The 16,888-nt window shown below is 39.3% G+C and overlaps 1 protein-coding gene across 1 annotated transcript in view; it reads right to left on the reverse strand.

The window, feature by feature from the left end:
• The window catches only part of Rab5a (RAB5A, member RAS oncogene family), a 41,179-nt gene extending 24,359 nt beyond the window's left edge, over positions 1-16,820 (reverse strand). The window contains exons 1-2 of the mRNA XM_010612819.1: positions 16,708-16,820; positions 12,858-13,114 (exon numbers count right to left, since the gene is read on the reverse strand). Coding sequence (XP_010611121.1) covers positions 12,858-13,020 — 163 coding nt within the window. The 5' untranslated portion in view covers positions 13,021-13,114; positions 16,708-16,820. The remainder of the gene's footprint in view (positions 1-12,857; positions 13,115-16,707) is intronic.
• Between the last annotated feature and the right edge of the window lie 68 nt (positions 16,821-16,888).

Below are 16,888 nucleotides of genomic sequence, written 5' to 3' on the forward strand. Positions count from 1 at the left end.
AAAAAAAAAAAAAAAAAAAAAAAAAAAAGCCCAATCAAAAAAGGGGCACTGAATGAGTACAGATGAAGAAGTACAAATGGCCAATAAACACATGAAAAAGTGTTTAACATCTCTGGCATTTGAGAAATGTGAATTAAACACTGAGATTCTACCTTACATTGTTGGTAATAATGTAAACTAATACAATCACTATGGAAATCATTATGGTGACTCCTTAAAAAGCTAAAACTAAAAATTCCATTCAACTGAACTATTCCTCTTCCAGACAGACAACTTATTACAGTGACACACACATACAGCAGTGCAATTAATAGCTAACATCTTGGAAGCAGCTCATGTATTCATTAACAGATTAAGTGGGAAATGAAAATGCAGTATTTATACACAATGGAGTGCTACCATGACATAAATAAGGATAAATTTGTTGGAAAATGGATGCAGCTCAAGACCATAAAGTGAAATAAATCATATGCAAGCTTAAATAACACATGGTGTCTTTTTTTTTTTTTTTTGGTATGGGAATCAGACTCAGGATCTTGTGCTTGTGAGGCAGGTGTGGCACCACTGAGCTAAGTCCCAGGTCCTATCATGAGGTTTCTTATATAAGAAACCCAAAGCATAAATAGAAAAAAAAAAAGACAAATAGGAAGCAGGGAGATTAAGATTTTTTGCAAAAGGGAAGGAGACCAAGAGGTGGACAACAGGAGGAGAAAAAAGGGATTGAAAAAAAGGATTAAGATGTTTTATATACATGTACCAACTTTCCCATAACCAATGTAATTATTCCATACCACAAATATACTACTAATTAAAATGAATGACATTAAAGAACATAGGCAATTACAAATTTTACTGATATTTAATTTACTTCTTTCTTTCAAGACAGGGTCTCACTATCTATCCCAAGCTGGCCTTGAGCTTCATATGTTGCCCAAGCTGGTCCTAAACTCACAGTGACCCCCCTGCTTCAGCCTTCTAAGTGCTGGGACAACAGTCATATAACCACCATACCCAGCATTATTTTCTGAAAATACTTTCATGTTTTCCCTAAAAGTGAGACATAAAATAATAGGACCTAGGGCTGGGGATTTAGCTCAGTGGTTCTGCCGCCTGCCTTGCAAAGGCAAGGTCCTGAGTTCAATCCCCAGTACCACCACCAAAAAATAATAGGACCTATATCTGTGAAGGATTACACATTCTGTAACAGAATGCTTGTCATGTCATGGAACTCTAGGTCTAAATGAGTTTTCTATTCTGATAGTTTCTTACAAGGAACAGCACATGCACAATTCAAGAACAAAAGCTGAGCTGAAAAATTATAGGATGTGTTTTGAATTGCAGCTGTCACTTAGCTGCGAAACCTCAGGTAACCTATGCTAGCACCTCAATTTCCTCATCTATAACATATTTAAGTATGCCCATGGTACGGTATATATGAGACTTGTAAGAATGCTGTATGAGTTCTACAAATGTACCACTTAAGCATCCTATCTTAATATTAACCTGGATAGTTCGGTTCATGTTATAACTCAAATAGAATTGATAGCCATTAAGTGGAACATAATCTGGCTTTAGTTATATGCAAAGATAAATAATTATTTTTTAATGGAAAAAGTTGAATGAAGGTGTCTAGTAATTATAGTTACAAGAGTAGTGCAACAGTTCATCCCTTTTTTTTGGAATTTAAAAAGCACATGGTATTTTCAACTGTCCAACTGAGGTTAAAAATTCTAAGTCATTTACTGGGTCCTCATTCTGCTTTTGTTGTTGTTTTGAGATAGTATCTTGCTATGCAGTCCAGGCTGGCCTCAAAATCATGGTGGTCCTCCTGCCTCAGCTTTCCAAGTGCTGGGATTATAGGTGTGCACTACACCTGGTTCTCATCATACTTCTATCCTTCTTCACTTATATTAACTTAAAAGGTAAGCCAGGGAAATGGTGAATGCCTATATAGTCCCAGCACCTGGGCAGCTGAGGCAGGAAGACTGCCATGAGTTCAGGGCCAGCCTGGGCTACATGATGAGTTCAAGACCAGCCTGAACTACACGGTGAGACCCTGTCTCAAAAAAATAAAAAAAATTAATAGGTGAATGCTATTGACCAGTACTTAACCTTCAAATATTTTGCAATATTTGTAAAGCAGTAAGGATAATTCATTTTCAAATTCAGAAAGTAAAAAACTAATGAAATAAACTCAGCTTTTGAAGAACAAAATGTGACTTCAATAAAACTCTCATCTTCAGGGTTTTTGTAATTAAGTAGAGTTCGTGTTTTCATCAATGCAAATTAATGATTTAGAAACCACAACAACTTCTAGAATCTCATGTTGCTTTGATCTGTCTTACACATCCTTATTCTGCTCCACAAAGGCTTGCTGACAAGGCTCTCTCGATGTCACCAAATGATCCTATAGTATTACAAACTGCTCTAATAGCGAAATTACATATAAGCACCACCAGATTATTATGATTTAGGTCCTAAAGAGAAAAATGAGTTTCCCAAAATTATCAAGACTTGCTGGGCTTGGTGGCTCATGCCTGTAATCCAAACACTTGGGAGGCTGAGACAAGAGGATCGCTGTGAGTTCAAGACCAGGTGGGGCTACATAGTGAGTTCCAGGTCAGTCTCAATCACATAGTGAGACCCTGTCTCAAAAAAACAAAAACCAAAACAAAGCAAAAAAAAAAAAAAAAAAATCAAGACTTTATCAAGTTTATGCTTGTGATTGAATCAAGGGCTTAGCATATTTAAAGGCAAGTGCTCTGCCACTAAGCTATATCCCAAATCAGAATTATGATTTATTACATTAAAAGCAAATTCTGAAAAAGCTTCCCACCCTACAGCCCCTAATATTATTCAAAACCAACTCTTTCATGTATCTCTCACTGTATCTACAAGGCCAAGTGTTTGGAAATTTTAAGTATTCAGAACAGACAAGAAAGCTAGTAAAGATAAGCACAGAAAGCTAGCAAAAATGTACTAAACGTAGGCACAACAGAGTTCCCAAAGTCCATACACTAAAGCTTATGCATATTTACATTTCTTCACACTAACATTTAGAATATACTTCCTTTTTATGTACATTCTCTTTTGGAGACACACACACACACACACACACACACACAACACACACAACACACACACACACACACACACACACACACTAGGAATCAGTTGGAGTTGCGAGATTTAGGCTTAATTTAAAAGTTCAAAGGCCAAAGCCAGGCATGGTGGCTCACGCCTGTAATCCCAGCACTCAGGAGGCAGAGGCAGGAGGATTACCAGTAAGGCCAGCCTGAGAAGCTACATAATGGGCCAGCCTAAAATACAAAGTGAGACCCCGGCTCAAAAACAAAAAACATGGCCGGGATTTAGCTCAGTGGTTCTGGCGCCTGCCTCACAAGCACAAAGGCCCGAGTTCCATCCCTGGTACCAAACAAACAAACAAAAAAAGTTCAAAGGCAAGTCTGTACTATATATTATAGTGAAAGGGCCTGTCTTTCTCTTACATATACCCCCCCAAAAATCATATGGCATGCAAATATATATATGCACACTACCAGGCTAAAATATTTACTCGAATAACTTGCCCACACTAATCCAAAAAGTCATCTTTGATTCCTAGTACTACAGTGTTAGGAGTTTGGTAAATTTGATGAATATATGAATTTTAGACAACTTAGTAATATTACTTCCCAGTAAACAACAGAATAAAAGTAGCAAGTAAATTAACAGGGGCAAAATCATTGTATCAAAGAGCTTTAAATACCTGAACAGCAGAGAGGGCATTAATTAAATCAATACGGGGCAAAAACTGATGCTCATTAACTGATTCCTTGAAATAAAGAGGATAAAAAAAGGTTTAAATTGTATTGACTGTATTACTTAGTATGGAGAAGAGAACCGAATCTACTTTCCACTCACAGGAATGTTCTAGTAGTCACATATACAACATTTTAAATGAAGAAATTAGAGGGCCAGGGATTTAGCTTGTAGTTCCACCTACTGCCTTGAAAGCCCAAGATCCCAAGTTTGATCCCAGGTACAAACAAAAAAAAGGAAATCAGAGAATTAAACACACTGAAAGATAATCTTTTAAAATCACAAGCACTAAAAACTGACATGAAATATTAAATCTCTGCCAATTTTGAATAATTTGATAGGTATCAAATCCCAGATATATGCTCTCTAGGAGTAAATGATGCTTGCATAAAGATAATATTCTACTCATAAAATGAGTAACTTCCCAAAATTTAACTCTATCAGAAAGTACAAGAAATATTCAGAAACATTCTTCTTGTGAATCAAAAACCTTATGCTGGCTGTTGGTCTCTGGGTCTTTCACTCTTCTCAAAAGTGCTTTTAACAGTCTACCACTGCCAGGGATTTAGCTCAGTGGTTTTGCTGTCTGCCTCAGGTCAAACCCCCGCATCCCTCACCCCAAAACCCAAAACCAGTCTATCATGTCTCTTCAAAATAGCCCACTCTGCACTGTAGGGTATATTTTAAACTTTTTTTCCCCCTTTCCCCCACTTCTGACTGGCTCAAACTAACTCTGCAGAGCCCCACCCGCCTTTGTACTGGAGATCCAACTTGGGGCTTTGTGCTTGCAAGGCAGGCAGTAGAACCACTGAGCTAAATCCCTGGCCTAGACCGTTTTTTCTACCTTTAATAAGTGTGAAACTTTGCCACTGTTAAAAAATAAAAAAGTACTTTAACATTATGCAGATCCAAAAAGATAAAACGCACATTAAATATGTATATAGACTATACTTAATTCTTTCTGAAGACTAATAAGACAAACAGAAAACTCAGAAAACATGAATTATTTAAATTTAAATGTTTGGTTGGCTTTTTTTCTCAATAGGAAAAATTTTATTTTCCTCCCCAGCTTTATTAAAGTATAAACGATACAAAATACATTGTGATGGTTTTCATATAGCCATGCAATGTGTGATTAAGTCAATTATACTGTGTTGGGTGCCAAATGAAGTATGTTTACAATTTAAGCTAATTATAATGTCCACAACTTCAAATACTTAGTTCCTCCCAGCATACTGAAGAGTGATCCCAAGTCCTCTGCATTGAGCTTACATTCACAGCCCTTTTAACTATTTTTTTAATGGTGAAAATGTTTATTTGAAAAGTGAAACCTAAGGGAGAAACTGGCTCGCTCTGCAGAGCAAACTTGGCTGGCCTTGAATTTGTGGCAACCTTCTTGACTCAGCGTCCTAATTGCTGGGATTACAGGCATGTGCCACCACACCTGACTTATTTTTTATTTTGAGATAGGGTCTAAGCCATTAAATTGTGCAGGCTGGGCTTGAACTCACAATCATCTGGTCTCAGCCTCAAGAGTGCTGGGATTGGGTTGGTATGGAGGCTGAGGCAGGAGGACTGCTGGAGTTGGATGCCAGCTTGGGCTACACAGTGAGTTCAGAGTCAGCCTGGACAAGCCCAAGCCAGGGATTCAGCTCAGTGGTTCCACCACTGACTCAAGCACAAGGTCCCAGAGTTAGATCCCCAGAACCAAAAAAAAAAAAAAAAAGCTAGGATTGCAAGCATGCACAAATGCACCTGGCTTATCATTCTTTAACTGCAAGAACATTTATACTCTTAGTAATTAATATTCGATTACCAGAACGCCTTTAACATCTGCATACATGTAATATTCCATTTAACTGTGTAATTCCTTGTCTTTTATATTTTGGTTTTTTGAGATAGGGTCTTGCTATGTAGTTCAGGTTGTCCTTGACCTTACTATGTAGCTTAGGCTGGCCATAAACTCAATGATCCTCCTGCATTAGCCTCCCAAGTGATGGGATTACAAGCATGCTCCCCCTACCCAGCTGTGTAATTTCTTCCCGAGAAAACTTCCAACAACTCAACTGATGTGAGTAACATGTATATAATGTAATATACATCACTATCCACAGCTGTGAAAACCAAGAGATCAGGGAAGTTAGTAGGAATCTACCAGGCAGCATTTTAAGAAACATGGGTTGTACATGATCATACTATCTACTTGAATGAATTTGCAAAACTTCATTTTTAGGAAAGATGACAGAGTATTTTAAAGTTCGTCTACTTTAGAAAAATAAATTTTTGGCCTAAAATTCTTTAAAATTTCGGGCCAGGTAACTCAGTGGCGCTGCACCTGCCTGGCAAGTGTAAGGCCCTGAGTATGATCCCTAGTAATGGAAAAACAAACAAACAAACAATTTCCTGATCCTTAGGGAGGGGAGGGGGTTGGGGGTAACAGGATAAAATAAAATGCATTTAAAAATTCCTGATCTATAATCAAATTTTCTAAAATCCTAAATCAAATGCTATGCACTAAATACATTACAAAATGATATCAACAGGTGTTCTATGATAACAATGACTCAGCAAAAATTAAAACCAGTGGCTGTACTAACAATAAGCACTTTATTCCATGCCAGGTGTAAGAACTTTATATATGTTACTCAATCCTTTCCCCCCAAAAAAGCCTTTCAAATTAGAAAGTTATTTATTTCATATTAAGAGGAAAATAAACATGCATGTGACTCACACAAGGTCACCCAGCTGGTATATGCTGGAGTTAGGATTTAAGGTAATATACTGTGCTAAAAATAAGCTTGAAGTAAGCCTTGCTTTTCTCAATCCACAAAATTTTCCCCTATTAGATGAAAAAACAAGCCGGGCCATTTAGTATATACTTGTAATGCCACCTACTTGACAGGCTGAGGCAAGCGGATATCAAGTTTAAGGCCAGACTGGGCAACTTAGTGAAACTGTCTCCAAATTTCAAAGGGGTAGGGGCTGAGGATATTAGTCAGTGGTAGAGCACTTGTCTAGCATCCTTGAGGCCCAGAGTTGAATCCTTACTGCTATTAAAAAAAGAAAGAGAGAAATCATACTAATCACTTCAAGGAAAACAGATGCTACAAACAGCACTCTACTTGGGGTTAATGATTATCGACAGCCGGGCATGGTGGCATACATCTGCAATCCCAGCACTCAGGAGGCTGAGGAAGGACAATGACTGCAAGGCCAGCTTGGGCTACATAGTGTTCAAGGCCAGGCTGAAATACAAAGGAAGATCCTGTCTCAAGAACAAACAGGACCCAGGATTTGGCTCAGTGGCACTGTGCCTGCCTCCCAAGCACAAGGTCCTGAGTTCGATTCCTAGTACCAAATAAACAAACACAATTACTGATAACAGCTTAAAAAGGCATTATGCTTTTTTTTTCATATCATCAATCATTAAATACTTCCGGTGATTAAGAAGGTGGTATAGCTGACTGAAAATGATATTTCCCAAGGACAGAAAAAGCAGAATATCCTTGAAGGGACAAAGAATGACTAGTAAAAGCATGTTAGCAAAGACAAGTTCCCACACAAATACAGATATGTAATTTGAGCAGTACAAAATACTTGCAATTCACTAACTAGAATAGCTGCAGTATTTCAGAAAACCTATGAAACCCACAGTTCAATAGAAAGGTCAGCCAGGTAGGAGGAAGAAAAGAGGGGAGGAGGGAGAGAGGGGAAGAGGGAGAATTCACTTTAGGATAAACGTACCACAAACTACTATGAAGTCATAAAGCACTAGTTCTCAAACTTTAGCATGCATCAGAATCATCTGGAAGAACTATTTAAAGCTAGACTGTAGGCTCTACTCCAGTGTTTTGATTATGGGAATTTTAACTTTATTAAATTCCTAGGTAGGGTAGATGATGCTTATGGAACAGGGAACTTCTGAGAACCACTGCTCTAAACTAAAGCTCAATAATCACAGCATCAGCCGAGCATAGTGGCTCATACCTGTGATCTGAACTGTAGCAAGGCCCTGTTCTCACAAAACAAAAACAAACGAACAAAAAATCACAGCATCAGCAAGAGAAATGTTATTATTTTCATGTAGTCCCATCATCTAACCTTCACGGCTGGTTAAGACTTTTGCTTAGTGTATATACAAAATTAAAGTTGTGGTGTAAAGCATTTCTTCTCTAGAAGGAAAAAAAAATTGCCTGACTGTATGCTATTTTATGCATTGTGTATAATCTACGTTGAGGATCCATCTGTTTACAAATATCATTTAAATGTCTTCTTATAGATTTGCTATTTATGTATTTACTTTTTTTTTGGTGCCAGGGATTGAACTTGGGACGTGCTTGTGAGGCAGGTGACGGAACCACTGAGCTAAATCCCTGGCCCCTACTTTGGTTTTTTTTTGAGACAAGGTTTCACTAAATACTCCAGGATAGCATTAAATTATGTACCCCAGGCTGGCCTCTAACTAGTGGCAATCCTCTTGCCTCTGCTGTTTTACAGGGGTACGCTCCACCTCAGGCTAGATTTACTTTATAAGGCAGACTCACTAGAAATGTTTACAATTTCAAGTATTCAAACACTATTCATCCAAGGAGCATTTACAAAAGAACAGCTGAGCTTAGAGCTGATGTACCACATAAAGGTAAGAAATCTCCTGAATCTAATGCTCCTTACTGACCTCTGGGCTAATTTCAGACAAACAATAGAAGCATAATTATGCAGACTTTGTAGCTACACACAAGCTACAACTCCCCAAATTGCTAAGACTGTCACCTAGCTATCTGGCCTCATCCAGAATTCTAGAGTCAAGGGCATACAAGTAATGGTGAGGCAATGAGGATTCTTAAGTCATCAATTTTATGAAGAACCACACAAATTATAGAATACTGTAGAATCCATAAATTCAAGAATGAGGCATATGATTCCCACCTTACAATGCAACAGAGATGAAGATTTTAAGTGAGTTTCAGAACAAATATTACTAGATACATGTAACCAAGTAACAAAAACCAAAACCCAAACAAAAAACCAAATCCGTGATTGAAATGTGAGACAGCTGAGCAGGTTCATTTGTTAAGATAATTACTATCATACATCAGGCAAAACAAAAATATACATAGCTTACAAGTTAGGTTGTGTGCTTTTTATTTGGTACCAGGGTTGAACTCAAGACCTTGCGCTTGCAAGGGAGTGGCAGTGCCGCTGAGCTAAATCCCTGGCACTTAGCTTACAAGTTAGGGACCCTGGAGTTGTTCACTAGTTCAAATCATAGGATCCTAAAATAAGATCTACACTATAGTTCCTAAGGGCAAATACTGTTAGCAAAGACCATAAAAATACAGTGCTTAGTTCAAGGCCAGTCTGAACTACAAAGCAAGACTCTGTTTCAAAAAAAAAAAGATCCGTATTTTTAATCATCTATGTTTGCAATATAAAATAGTTTTCCAAGTTTTGCCAGGCTGGGGATTGAACTCAGGGCATTGCCCGTGCTAGGCATGCACTTTACCACTAGTACATCCCTAGCCCTCTATTTTACTATTTTTTATTTTGAGACAGGGTCGCACTAAGTTGCCCAGACTGTTCTCATATTTGTGATCTCCTTGCCTCAGCTGGCATATAGGTGCACATCACTAGGCTCAACTAAGATTTCCATTTCTTTCCTTTTTTGGGGGAGGGGGGCTTTTTGAGACAAGGTCTCAGTTCAGGTTGGCCTTGAATTCATGGCAATACTGCCTTAGCTTCCCAAGTGCTGGGATTAAGATTTCCATTTCTGTGTATGAAATTTCCTTACTGCTTTCTTCTTGGACAGATCAAGTCCGGCTGCTTAGAAACAATTTCAAAAGTAACTTTAAAAATGTCTGTTATTTGGCCAGGGATTTAACTCAGTGGTTCCGCCGCCTTCCTTACAAGCACAAGGACCCAAGTTCAATCCCCGGTATTAAAAAAACAAAGAACAAAAAACTGTTACTGGGTAATTTTTCTGCTAATATTCACTACTAAACCAGACAGGCTATATTAAAGAAACTACAAAGAATGTGTAATAAATCGTACATTAAAGCCAAGTTTTCTGATTCAAAATAAGAGCTCCATGATATGGACTTTGCTGTTGCTTAGCCTCTGTAAAAAACAAACATTTAAAGAATACAACATTAACATGGCACACACAAGAGGCTGAAAATCACTGTTATATTGCTGAGGCTATTTTATTTAAAGTATGTTTCCTACATGTGGGAAAATGACAGAAAAGTTCTATATTTTATCCTACTAGAAGGGTTTGAGATTATGAATACAATCTAAGTGTTATTTGCTCACCAATACCCACTAAACACATATAACTGCTTCTAAGTGAGGGATTCTAAGAAATTGCTACATGCCAGTAAATATAACTGTTTTATGTATTTCAAGACTTTCCAAAAGTATGGAATTAAAAACACAGCCACAAATACTTATTAAAAATGGAGGGCCGAGGGCCGGATGTGGTGGTGCTTGACTGTATCCCAGTACTCAGGAAGTTGAGGCAGGAGGATCACTGAGTTTGAGACCAGCCTGGGCTACATAGGGAGTTCCAGGGCAGTCTGAACTACATAGTGAGACCCTGCCTCAAAAAAAAAAAAAAAAGAAGGGCCAGAGATTTAGCTCAGTGGTTCTGCCACTTGCCTCACAAGCTCAAAGTCCCAAGTTTGAACCCCAGTACCAAAAAAAAAAAAAAAAACAGTACTGCTTAGTCTCTTACAAAATATTAAATCTCAGTCATGTGATTCTTCTGATATCTAATTCAAAAGCTTCATTAGAGAGCTGGGTGTGGTGGTGCACACCTGTAATCCCAGCAGGGAGGCTGAGGCAGGAGGATCACTGTGAGTTTGAGACCAGCCTGGGCTATACACTGAGTTCTAGGTCAGTCTCAACTACAGAGTGAGACCCTGTCACAAACAAATAAACAAACAAACCACAAAAAAGCTTCATTGAGGAGTTGGAGGGTGGGTGGCTAAAAAGGGGGTGGATGTGATAAAAATATTTTACTTAGGCACTGATGCCTCTAGGCAAAAGGTTAAAGTAGGAGGGTGGGTGCACCAAGGAAGGGTAGATGGGGGAGCTGAAAATGAAAGTATGTTGTATGCATTTATGAATCTGCCAAAATGACACCCATTAATCTGTATAAACAATAAGCACTAAAAAAAACTTTAAAAATTGGGCATGGTGGTATATGCCTATAATCCCAACACTTGGATGGCTGAGGCAGAAGGACTGCAGCAAGTCTGAGGCCAGCCAGTTGAACTACATAGTGAGACTTTCCTTGTCAAAAACAAACAACAAAAACAAAACAAAACAAAACACAAAACCCGCAAAAAATGAGAGGAATTGGGTAGCCAAGAGCAGTGCTGAGCCTTTTATGTTCTTTAGAATTAGTGTGAGTGTGCATATTACCTACTTAAGGAATAAATAACTAAAATAAAATAAAACTAGTATAAAAATAAATTGAACTTAAGACTCAGAAAAAAAAATAACACCCCAAGGCTGGGGATTTAGCTCAGTGGTGACCCCGCCTGCCTCGCAAGCACAAGGAGTGAGTTTGATCCCTGGTACCCCATCCCCCAAAAACCCAAATAAATAGAAAAACCTTCATTTCACAGAAGCAAGTTAGGCCCCAAAGAGGCTGTTTTGCTGCAGTTACATTCAGTTCTCTAACTTTCAGTCTTCTACTGACAAAAATTTTGGTAGTTGTATCCTTTCTGATCTGTGCCTTATCTTCTAATATCCTTCCTATCATACTGCTGTGCAGTGTTGACCTTTACACTCATTTTATCTTTTCTCCAAGTCTCATTTTACTGTCATGCTTTCCATTACTTACTTTCCTTTTCTAGTTTCTTGTTCTAATATTCTTACATTAAAACTACCAACAGTCGGGCCGGGGTTTTAGCTCAGTGGTTCCACCGCTTGCCTTGCAAGCGCAGGGACCCGAGTTTGATCACTGGTACCAAAAAAAAAAAAAAAAAAAAAAGAGAGAGAGAGAGAGAGAGACTGACCTTTTGGGGGCTGGGGATTTAGCTCAGTGGTTCTGCCTCCTGCCTCACAAGTGCAAAGACTTGAGTTCGAACCCCACATATCAAAACAAAAACAAAAAAACTACCAACAGTCAAGTTTAGTAAGACCCCAACTTATGAACAAGTTCCATTCTGAGAAAACATCTGTAAGTCTGACAGTTTTATACACCTTCGACACAAATGTACAGCACACATTGCTTTGTACTTCCTATCAGCCCCCTCCCCATCACCACTGCTTTTCCTCGTTTCCCGAGATCCTGGGCTCTGAGTGAGCACTGTACCACTGTGGTCTATTGCACTGTACAGTGAGCACACAGCAGCACAACTATGGCAATGTCTGGCAGACCCATGAACTACTTCCGTGATTTGTTTGTATCCATGAATGTTTATAATGCAAGGTCCGTTCATATTTGTGAAAGTTCACAACTTTAATGTTCCTAAACTGGGAACTTATTACATATATAGAATAAGAATTTAAGGTTGACTCTTTAACTATGCATTCAAAATTCAATATAATTGAGCATGTATTATTTTGAAGAAGCTATTACCAAGACATAGAATCCAAGTCAGATCTTACTAGTTGGGAAATCAATTCCACTCACGCTTATGTATTTTAGCTACAATACAACCACATTCCAGATTAACCAGGAAATAAAAATGTCATCTTAACAAAAATCAAAGTAGAGGTTTTGTTTTGCTTTTTTTTTTTAAAAAACAGGGTCTCACCATGTAGTTGAGACTGACCTGGAACTCACTATGTAGCCCAGGCTGGTCTTGAAGTCACAGCGATCCTCCTGCTTCAGCCTCCCAAGTGCTGGGATTACAGGCATGCACCACCATGCCCGGCCAAAGTAGAAAGGTTTTAAAGCTTCAGGTCTGCCGAATGGGTCTCCCCTATGTGACCAATTTAGGTATTCACAATCACACAATTGGAACTCCAAAATGTTTTTTTCAGTGTACAATTCAATTAGATGGAGAGAAAAAAGAGAATCTCACCCCCAATGGTACTCTCTTGAAATTCATGAAATTGGCCTTTCACAAAACGAAGCACTAGGCTTGATTTGCCAACAGCAGACTCTCCCAGAAGTACTAGTTTGAACTGGCATATTTTATTTCCAGTATTTGGCCCATTTGGTCTTGTTGCTCCTCGATTAGCCATGTCCAAATTTGAAAATAGTCCCTAATTTCAGACTCCTAAATGAACTTCCAGGATGCAAGGTGTCAATTTTTTTTCTTTCTGGAAGTATAGAAATCTGTAAAGAAACAAAGATACAAATCAGCAAACAAATCTAGTACAAACTAATTTGTAAGTTATGTCCATAGCATATTACTGTATTCTTATTATAATTCCAAGTGAATATTCAACTGTTTATTTTATTATCTTTTTAAGATTCAAGCATAAAATTACTTTGTAATTTGCAGGTCTTAGAAAAAAAAAAGCTAATCTTCATTAAAGATTTACATTCTTCCAGGCAGCATTTTAAGTACTTAACATAATCACCCAACAATATAGAGTTAAGTACTATTTACAGTCCTTGTAAAGGAGGAAACAGAGACATAGAAAGGTTAAGTAACTTGACTGAGGTCATACAGTAACTCCAACAAAAGTGACAGAGCTGAGTTTCAAGTCCAGGCAACCTGAGAGGTGACTCAAAAGCTCAGGTTCTAAACTACTTAAATTAAAATTATTTTGGGCAAAGTTAATAAATGAAAAGCTTCTGGAACAGAACCTAGAGTTTAGTATTTGAAGGCCTCTGGTTAAGTGAAATGTTTTTCATTTAACAAATTTTAGCGAAAAAAATACTTTAAAAGCTCCCAGGTTTGTGTGCCTACTGGTTAAAAGACTTAAATCTGTTCATCTGCTCATACAAAGTCAGATCCTGTTTCAAAAAAAAAAGCTAACAGTTGTTCTTTATTTGGTGAGATTAGTAGTGATTTACATTATTTGTTAATTAATGCCACTATAACAATATATGCCATTATTTTCTATTTAACAATACTTTTTTTTTTTTTTTTTTTTTTTTGTACCAGGGATAGAACTTGGGTCCCTGCTCTTGCAAGGCAGGCGGTGAAACTACTGAGCTAAATCCCTGGCCCTTAACAATACATTTTAAGAAAACTAGCTTAATTTTCAATCTCAATGAAATAGTGAATATGTAAAGTACCCTTTTTCAGTTCACTCACAATCTTAAGTTTATCCCCATCTTTAATCAAAATGGGATTATACAGTTCTTAATAAAATATATTAAATTGCCCAGCTACTCAGAAGGCTGAGGCTGCAAGACTGCAGGCCTGAGGTCAGCCTTTGGAACTTAGTGAGACTGTTTCAAAACAAGATTTCAAAACATGGCTGTGGATGTAGTTCAGTGACACAGCACAGGTCTACTACATGCAAGGCTGTGGATTCAATACTACACAGGCAGCCTGGGCTACACAGTGAGTCCAAGGCCAGGTTGAAACATGAAATGAATCCCTGTCTTAAAAATCAAAGAAAAAAGAAATTTGCCTTTCCTATAAAATGTGAGTCTACACAGAAAGCCTTTTTTTTTTTTTTTTTTGGCGACAGGGTCTCACTATGTAGTTGAGACTGGCCTGGAACTCACTATGAAGCCCAGGCTGGCTCCTCACAGCGACCCTCCTGCCTCAGCCTTCCAAGAGTGCTGGGATTACAGGCGTGCACCACCACACCCAGCTACGAGAAAGCATTCTTGATAATGATGAATTTGTTAATAAACATATCCAGGTCTCAGGTCTCAAAACAATAAAACCACTTTTTTGGTCTTATCTCATGCTCCTTATCTTTGAACAGTCCTTGTCTTCTATCAATACATAATGTCATCCTGCAGATGAAATGATATGAGCTGCTCCCAACCAAAGGTGTATATAATAAAGCTATCCTACACCTCACTCCTCAAAAAGATGCCAGACTTGGGGATCTAATCTTGGCTATACCGATTTCCTCCTATTCAAATTCTTTAATATCCAAGTCTCTATTTCCATAATACCTAACTTGCATAGCTATTATGAAAAATGGGAAAATATATGTAAACAATCTCCAATACAGTGCTTACTGTATAGCAATGACTGAAATCAATAATTAAAGTGGCCCTTTACTGAGATAGTGCTCATGTATCAATAGATTATCATTTAGGCTGAAAATACAGATACACATTATCCATTTAAACACTTCCTAATTAGTTCCTTTTTTTTTTTTTTTTTGAGACAGGGTCTCACTATGTAGTTGAGACTGCCCTGGAACTATGTAGCCCAGACTGGTCTTGAACTCACAGCAATCCTCCTGCCTCAGCCTCCCCACTGCTGGGATTACAGGGGTGGGCCACCAAGCCCGGCCCCAATTGGTTCTTATCTACATAAATTATCAAGAACATCCTCACTGGTGACCCAAACCTGTGTCAGCACTCTGGGAGGATGAGACAGGAGGATCTCTGTATCTCTGTGAGTTGAAGGCCAGCCTGGGATACATAGTGAGTTGAAGGCCAGCCTGAACTGCATATTGACACCTTGTCTCAAACCAAACCAAACCACCCAAAACTTCAGGAAAACACTGTCACAGAAAAACCAAACAAGATTCTGACTTAGCTTTTCAAGTTTTAAAGCTTCTGAATCATGATACTCTGAAATATCTAAAATTAAATAGTAATAGTTACTATATGGTGAGTTCAAGGCCAAGTGTCCTAAAAAACAAAAATTATGTGCAGGGGCTGGGAATGCAACTCAATAGACTAAGCAAGTAAGAGGCCCTTGGTTCAACCTCCAGCAAGTATAGGCAGCAGACCAAAACAAAACAAAAGCCCATCTAATTTCATATATTCACTATTTCATGAAAGTTTGTGTTGCTTTGCAAAACAAAGATTTTGCATAAGGTGCGTTTTTAAATCGTTTGAAATCAGTATTGTGGGGGGTTTTTTGTTGTTGTTTTTAAAGAGCACCCTTTGATGGAAATTTTACTGGTAGGCACTGCTCTGCATATTTTGTTTACAACAATCCTATGAGTTCAAATTACCTGTTTTATCTTAAGAATAGGTTCTGGGCAGTCCTGAGTGTACCCAGGGGTGTATACGTAGGTGTTTTTCCTTATTTATGTGAAAGACTACGATTTCACCCCGGCAGACATAAACTAAATATAAGGACTATGATGTTTAAGAGTTTAAAAGGTCTGAAAGTCAGAGGGGGATACCCAGCTTCCACTGAAGGGAACACCAGGGCATGTTTCATGGTCTCTGCTCCTTGAGAGTTCAGCGGCCTAGTTATCTTCAATTTCTCTAAAGCCGCCGCGGCTCACTACCTCCCATAGATGAGACGGGTGGCTCTCGACAGCCTATTTGGACGAGCTTCCCACCACTTCATCACCGGACTTCAGAAGTCGGTGGGGCGGGGCTCCCTAAATTCGCACCTGCAGTAGTCCAGGCGTCGGTGTGACCACCGAGAGTAGCTGGCAGCCAACTCCGCACCGCCCTAACCCGCGGATTCGCTGCCCTTCGGCCGTCCTCCCATCCTCTCCGGTGCCTGGCCTAGTTCTGCATGGGACCCCCGGGCCTGACAGGGCCGGGGCCAGGCAGAGCCGCGGCCTCCAGCCCTCTTTCCAAGGCGCCATCTTGAGAAGGGAAGAGGGTGACACCCGTCGCTCCCCAAGCTAGTCCCCAAATCCCGGTCTCTACAGCTCCTTGAGGGATGAGTCACAAGGCCTGGCAAGAACAAACGCCGGGTTCGATGGCGCGCGAGGGAGGAGGGGAAGCTCACGGCCGACAGGGCCGCGGACACGCCGGGGACCGCGGATAACCTGGGGTCCGGGCCGCGCTACGCAGGGGCGAGGCCGTTTGGTTACCTGAGCCCGCACCACGCCGAGTCGCGGGGCTGCAGCTCCTGGCAGAAAGGCCCAGAAGAATGAACGAACCCGGCCTGCAGCTGCAGCGGCGTCTCCTCCTCGCGCCGCTCCCCTCACACATAAATATATTTTTTAGTATTACTATTGGTAGAACATTTTACTTGTATTTAATTATTACTAT

Source organism: Fukomys damarensis, unplaced genomic scaffold (genome assembly GCF_012274545.1).
Source record: "Fukomys damarensis isolate Sample0158 unplaced genomic scaffold, DMR_v1.0_HiC HiC_scaffold_28, whole genome shotgun sequence".
In the NCBI taxonomy this organism is placed as follows: domain Eukaryota; kingdom Metazoa; phylum Chordata; class Mammalia; order Rodentia; family Bathyergidae; genus Fukomys; species Fukomys damarensis.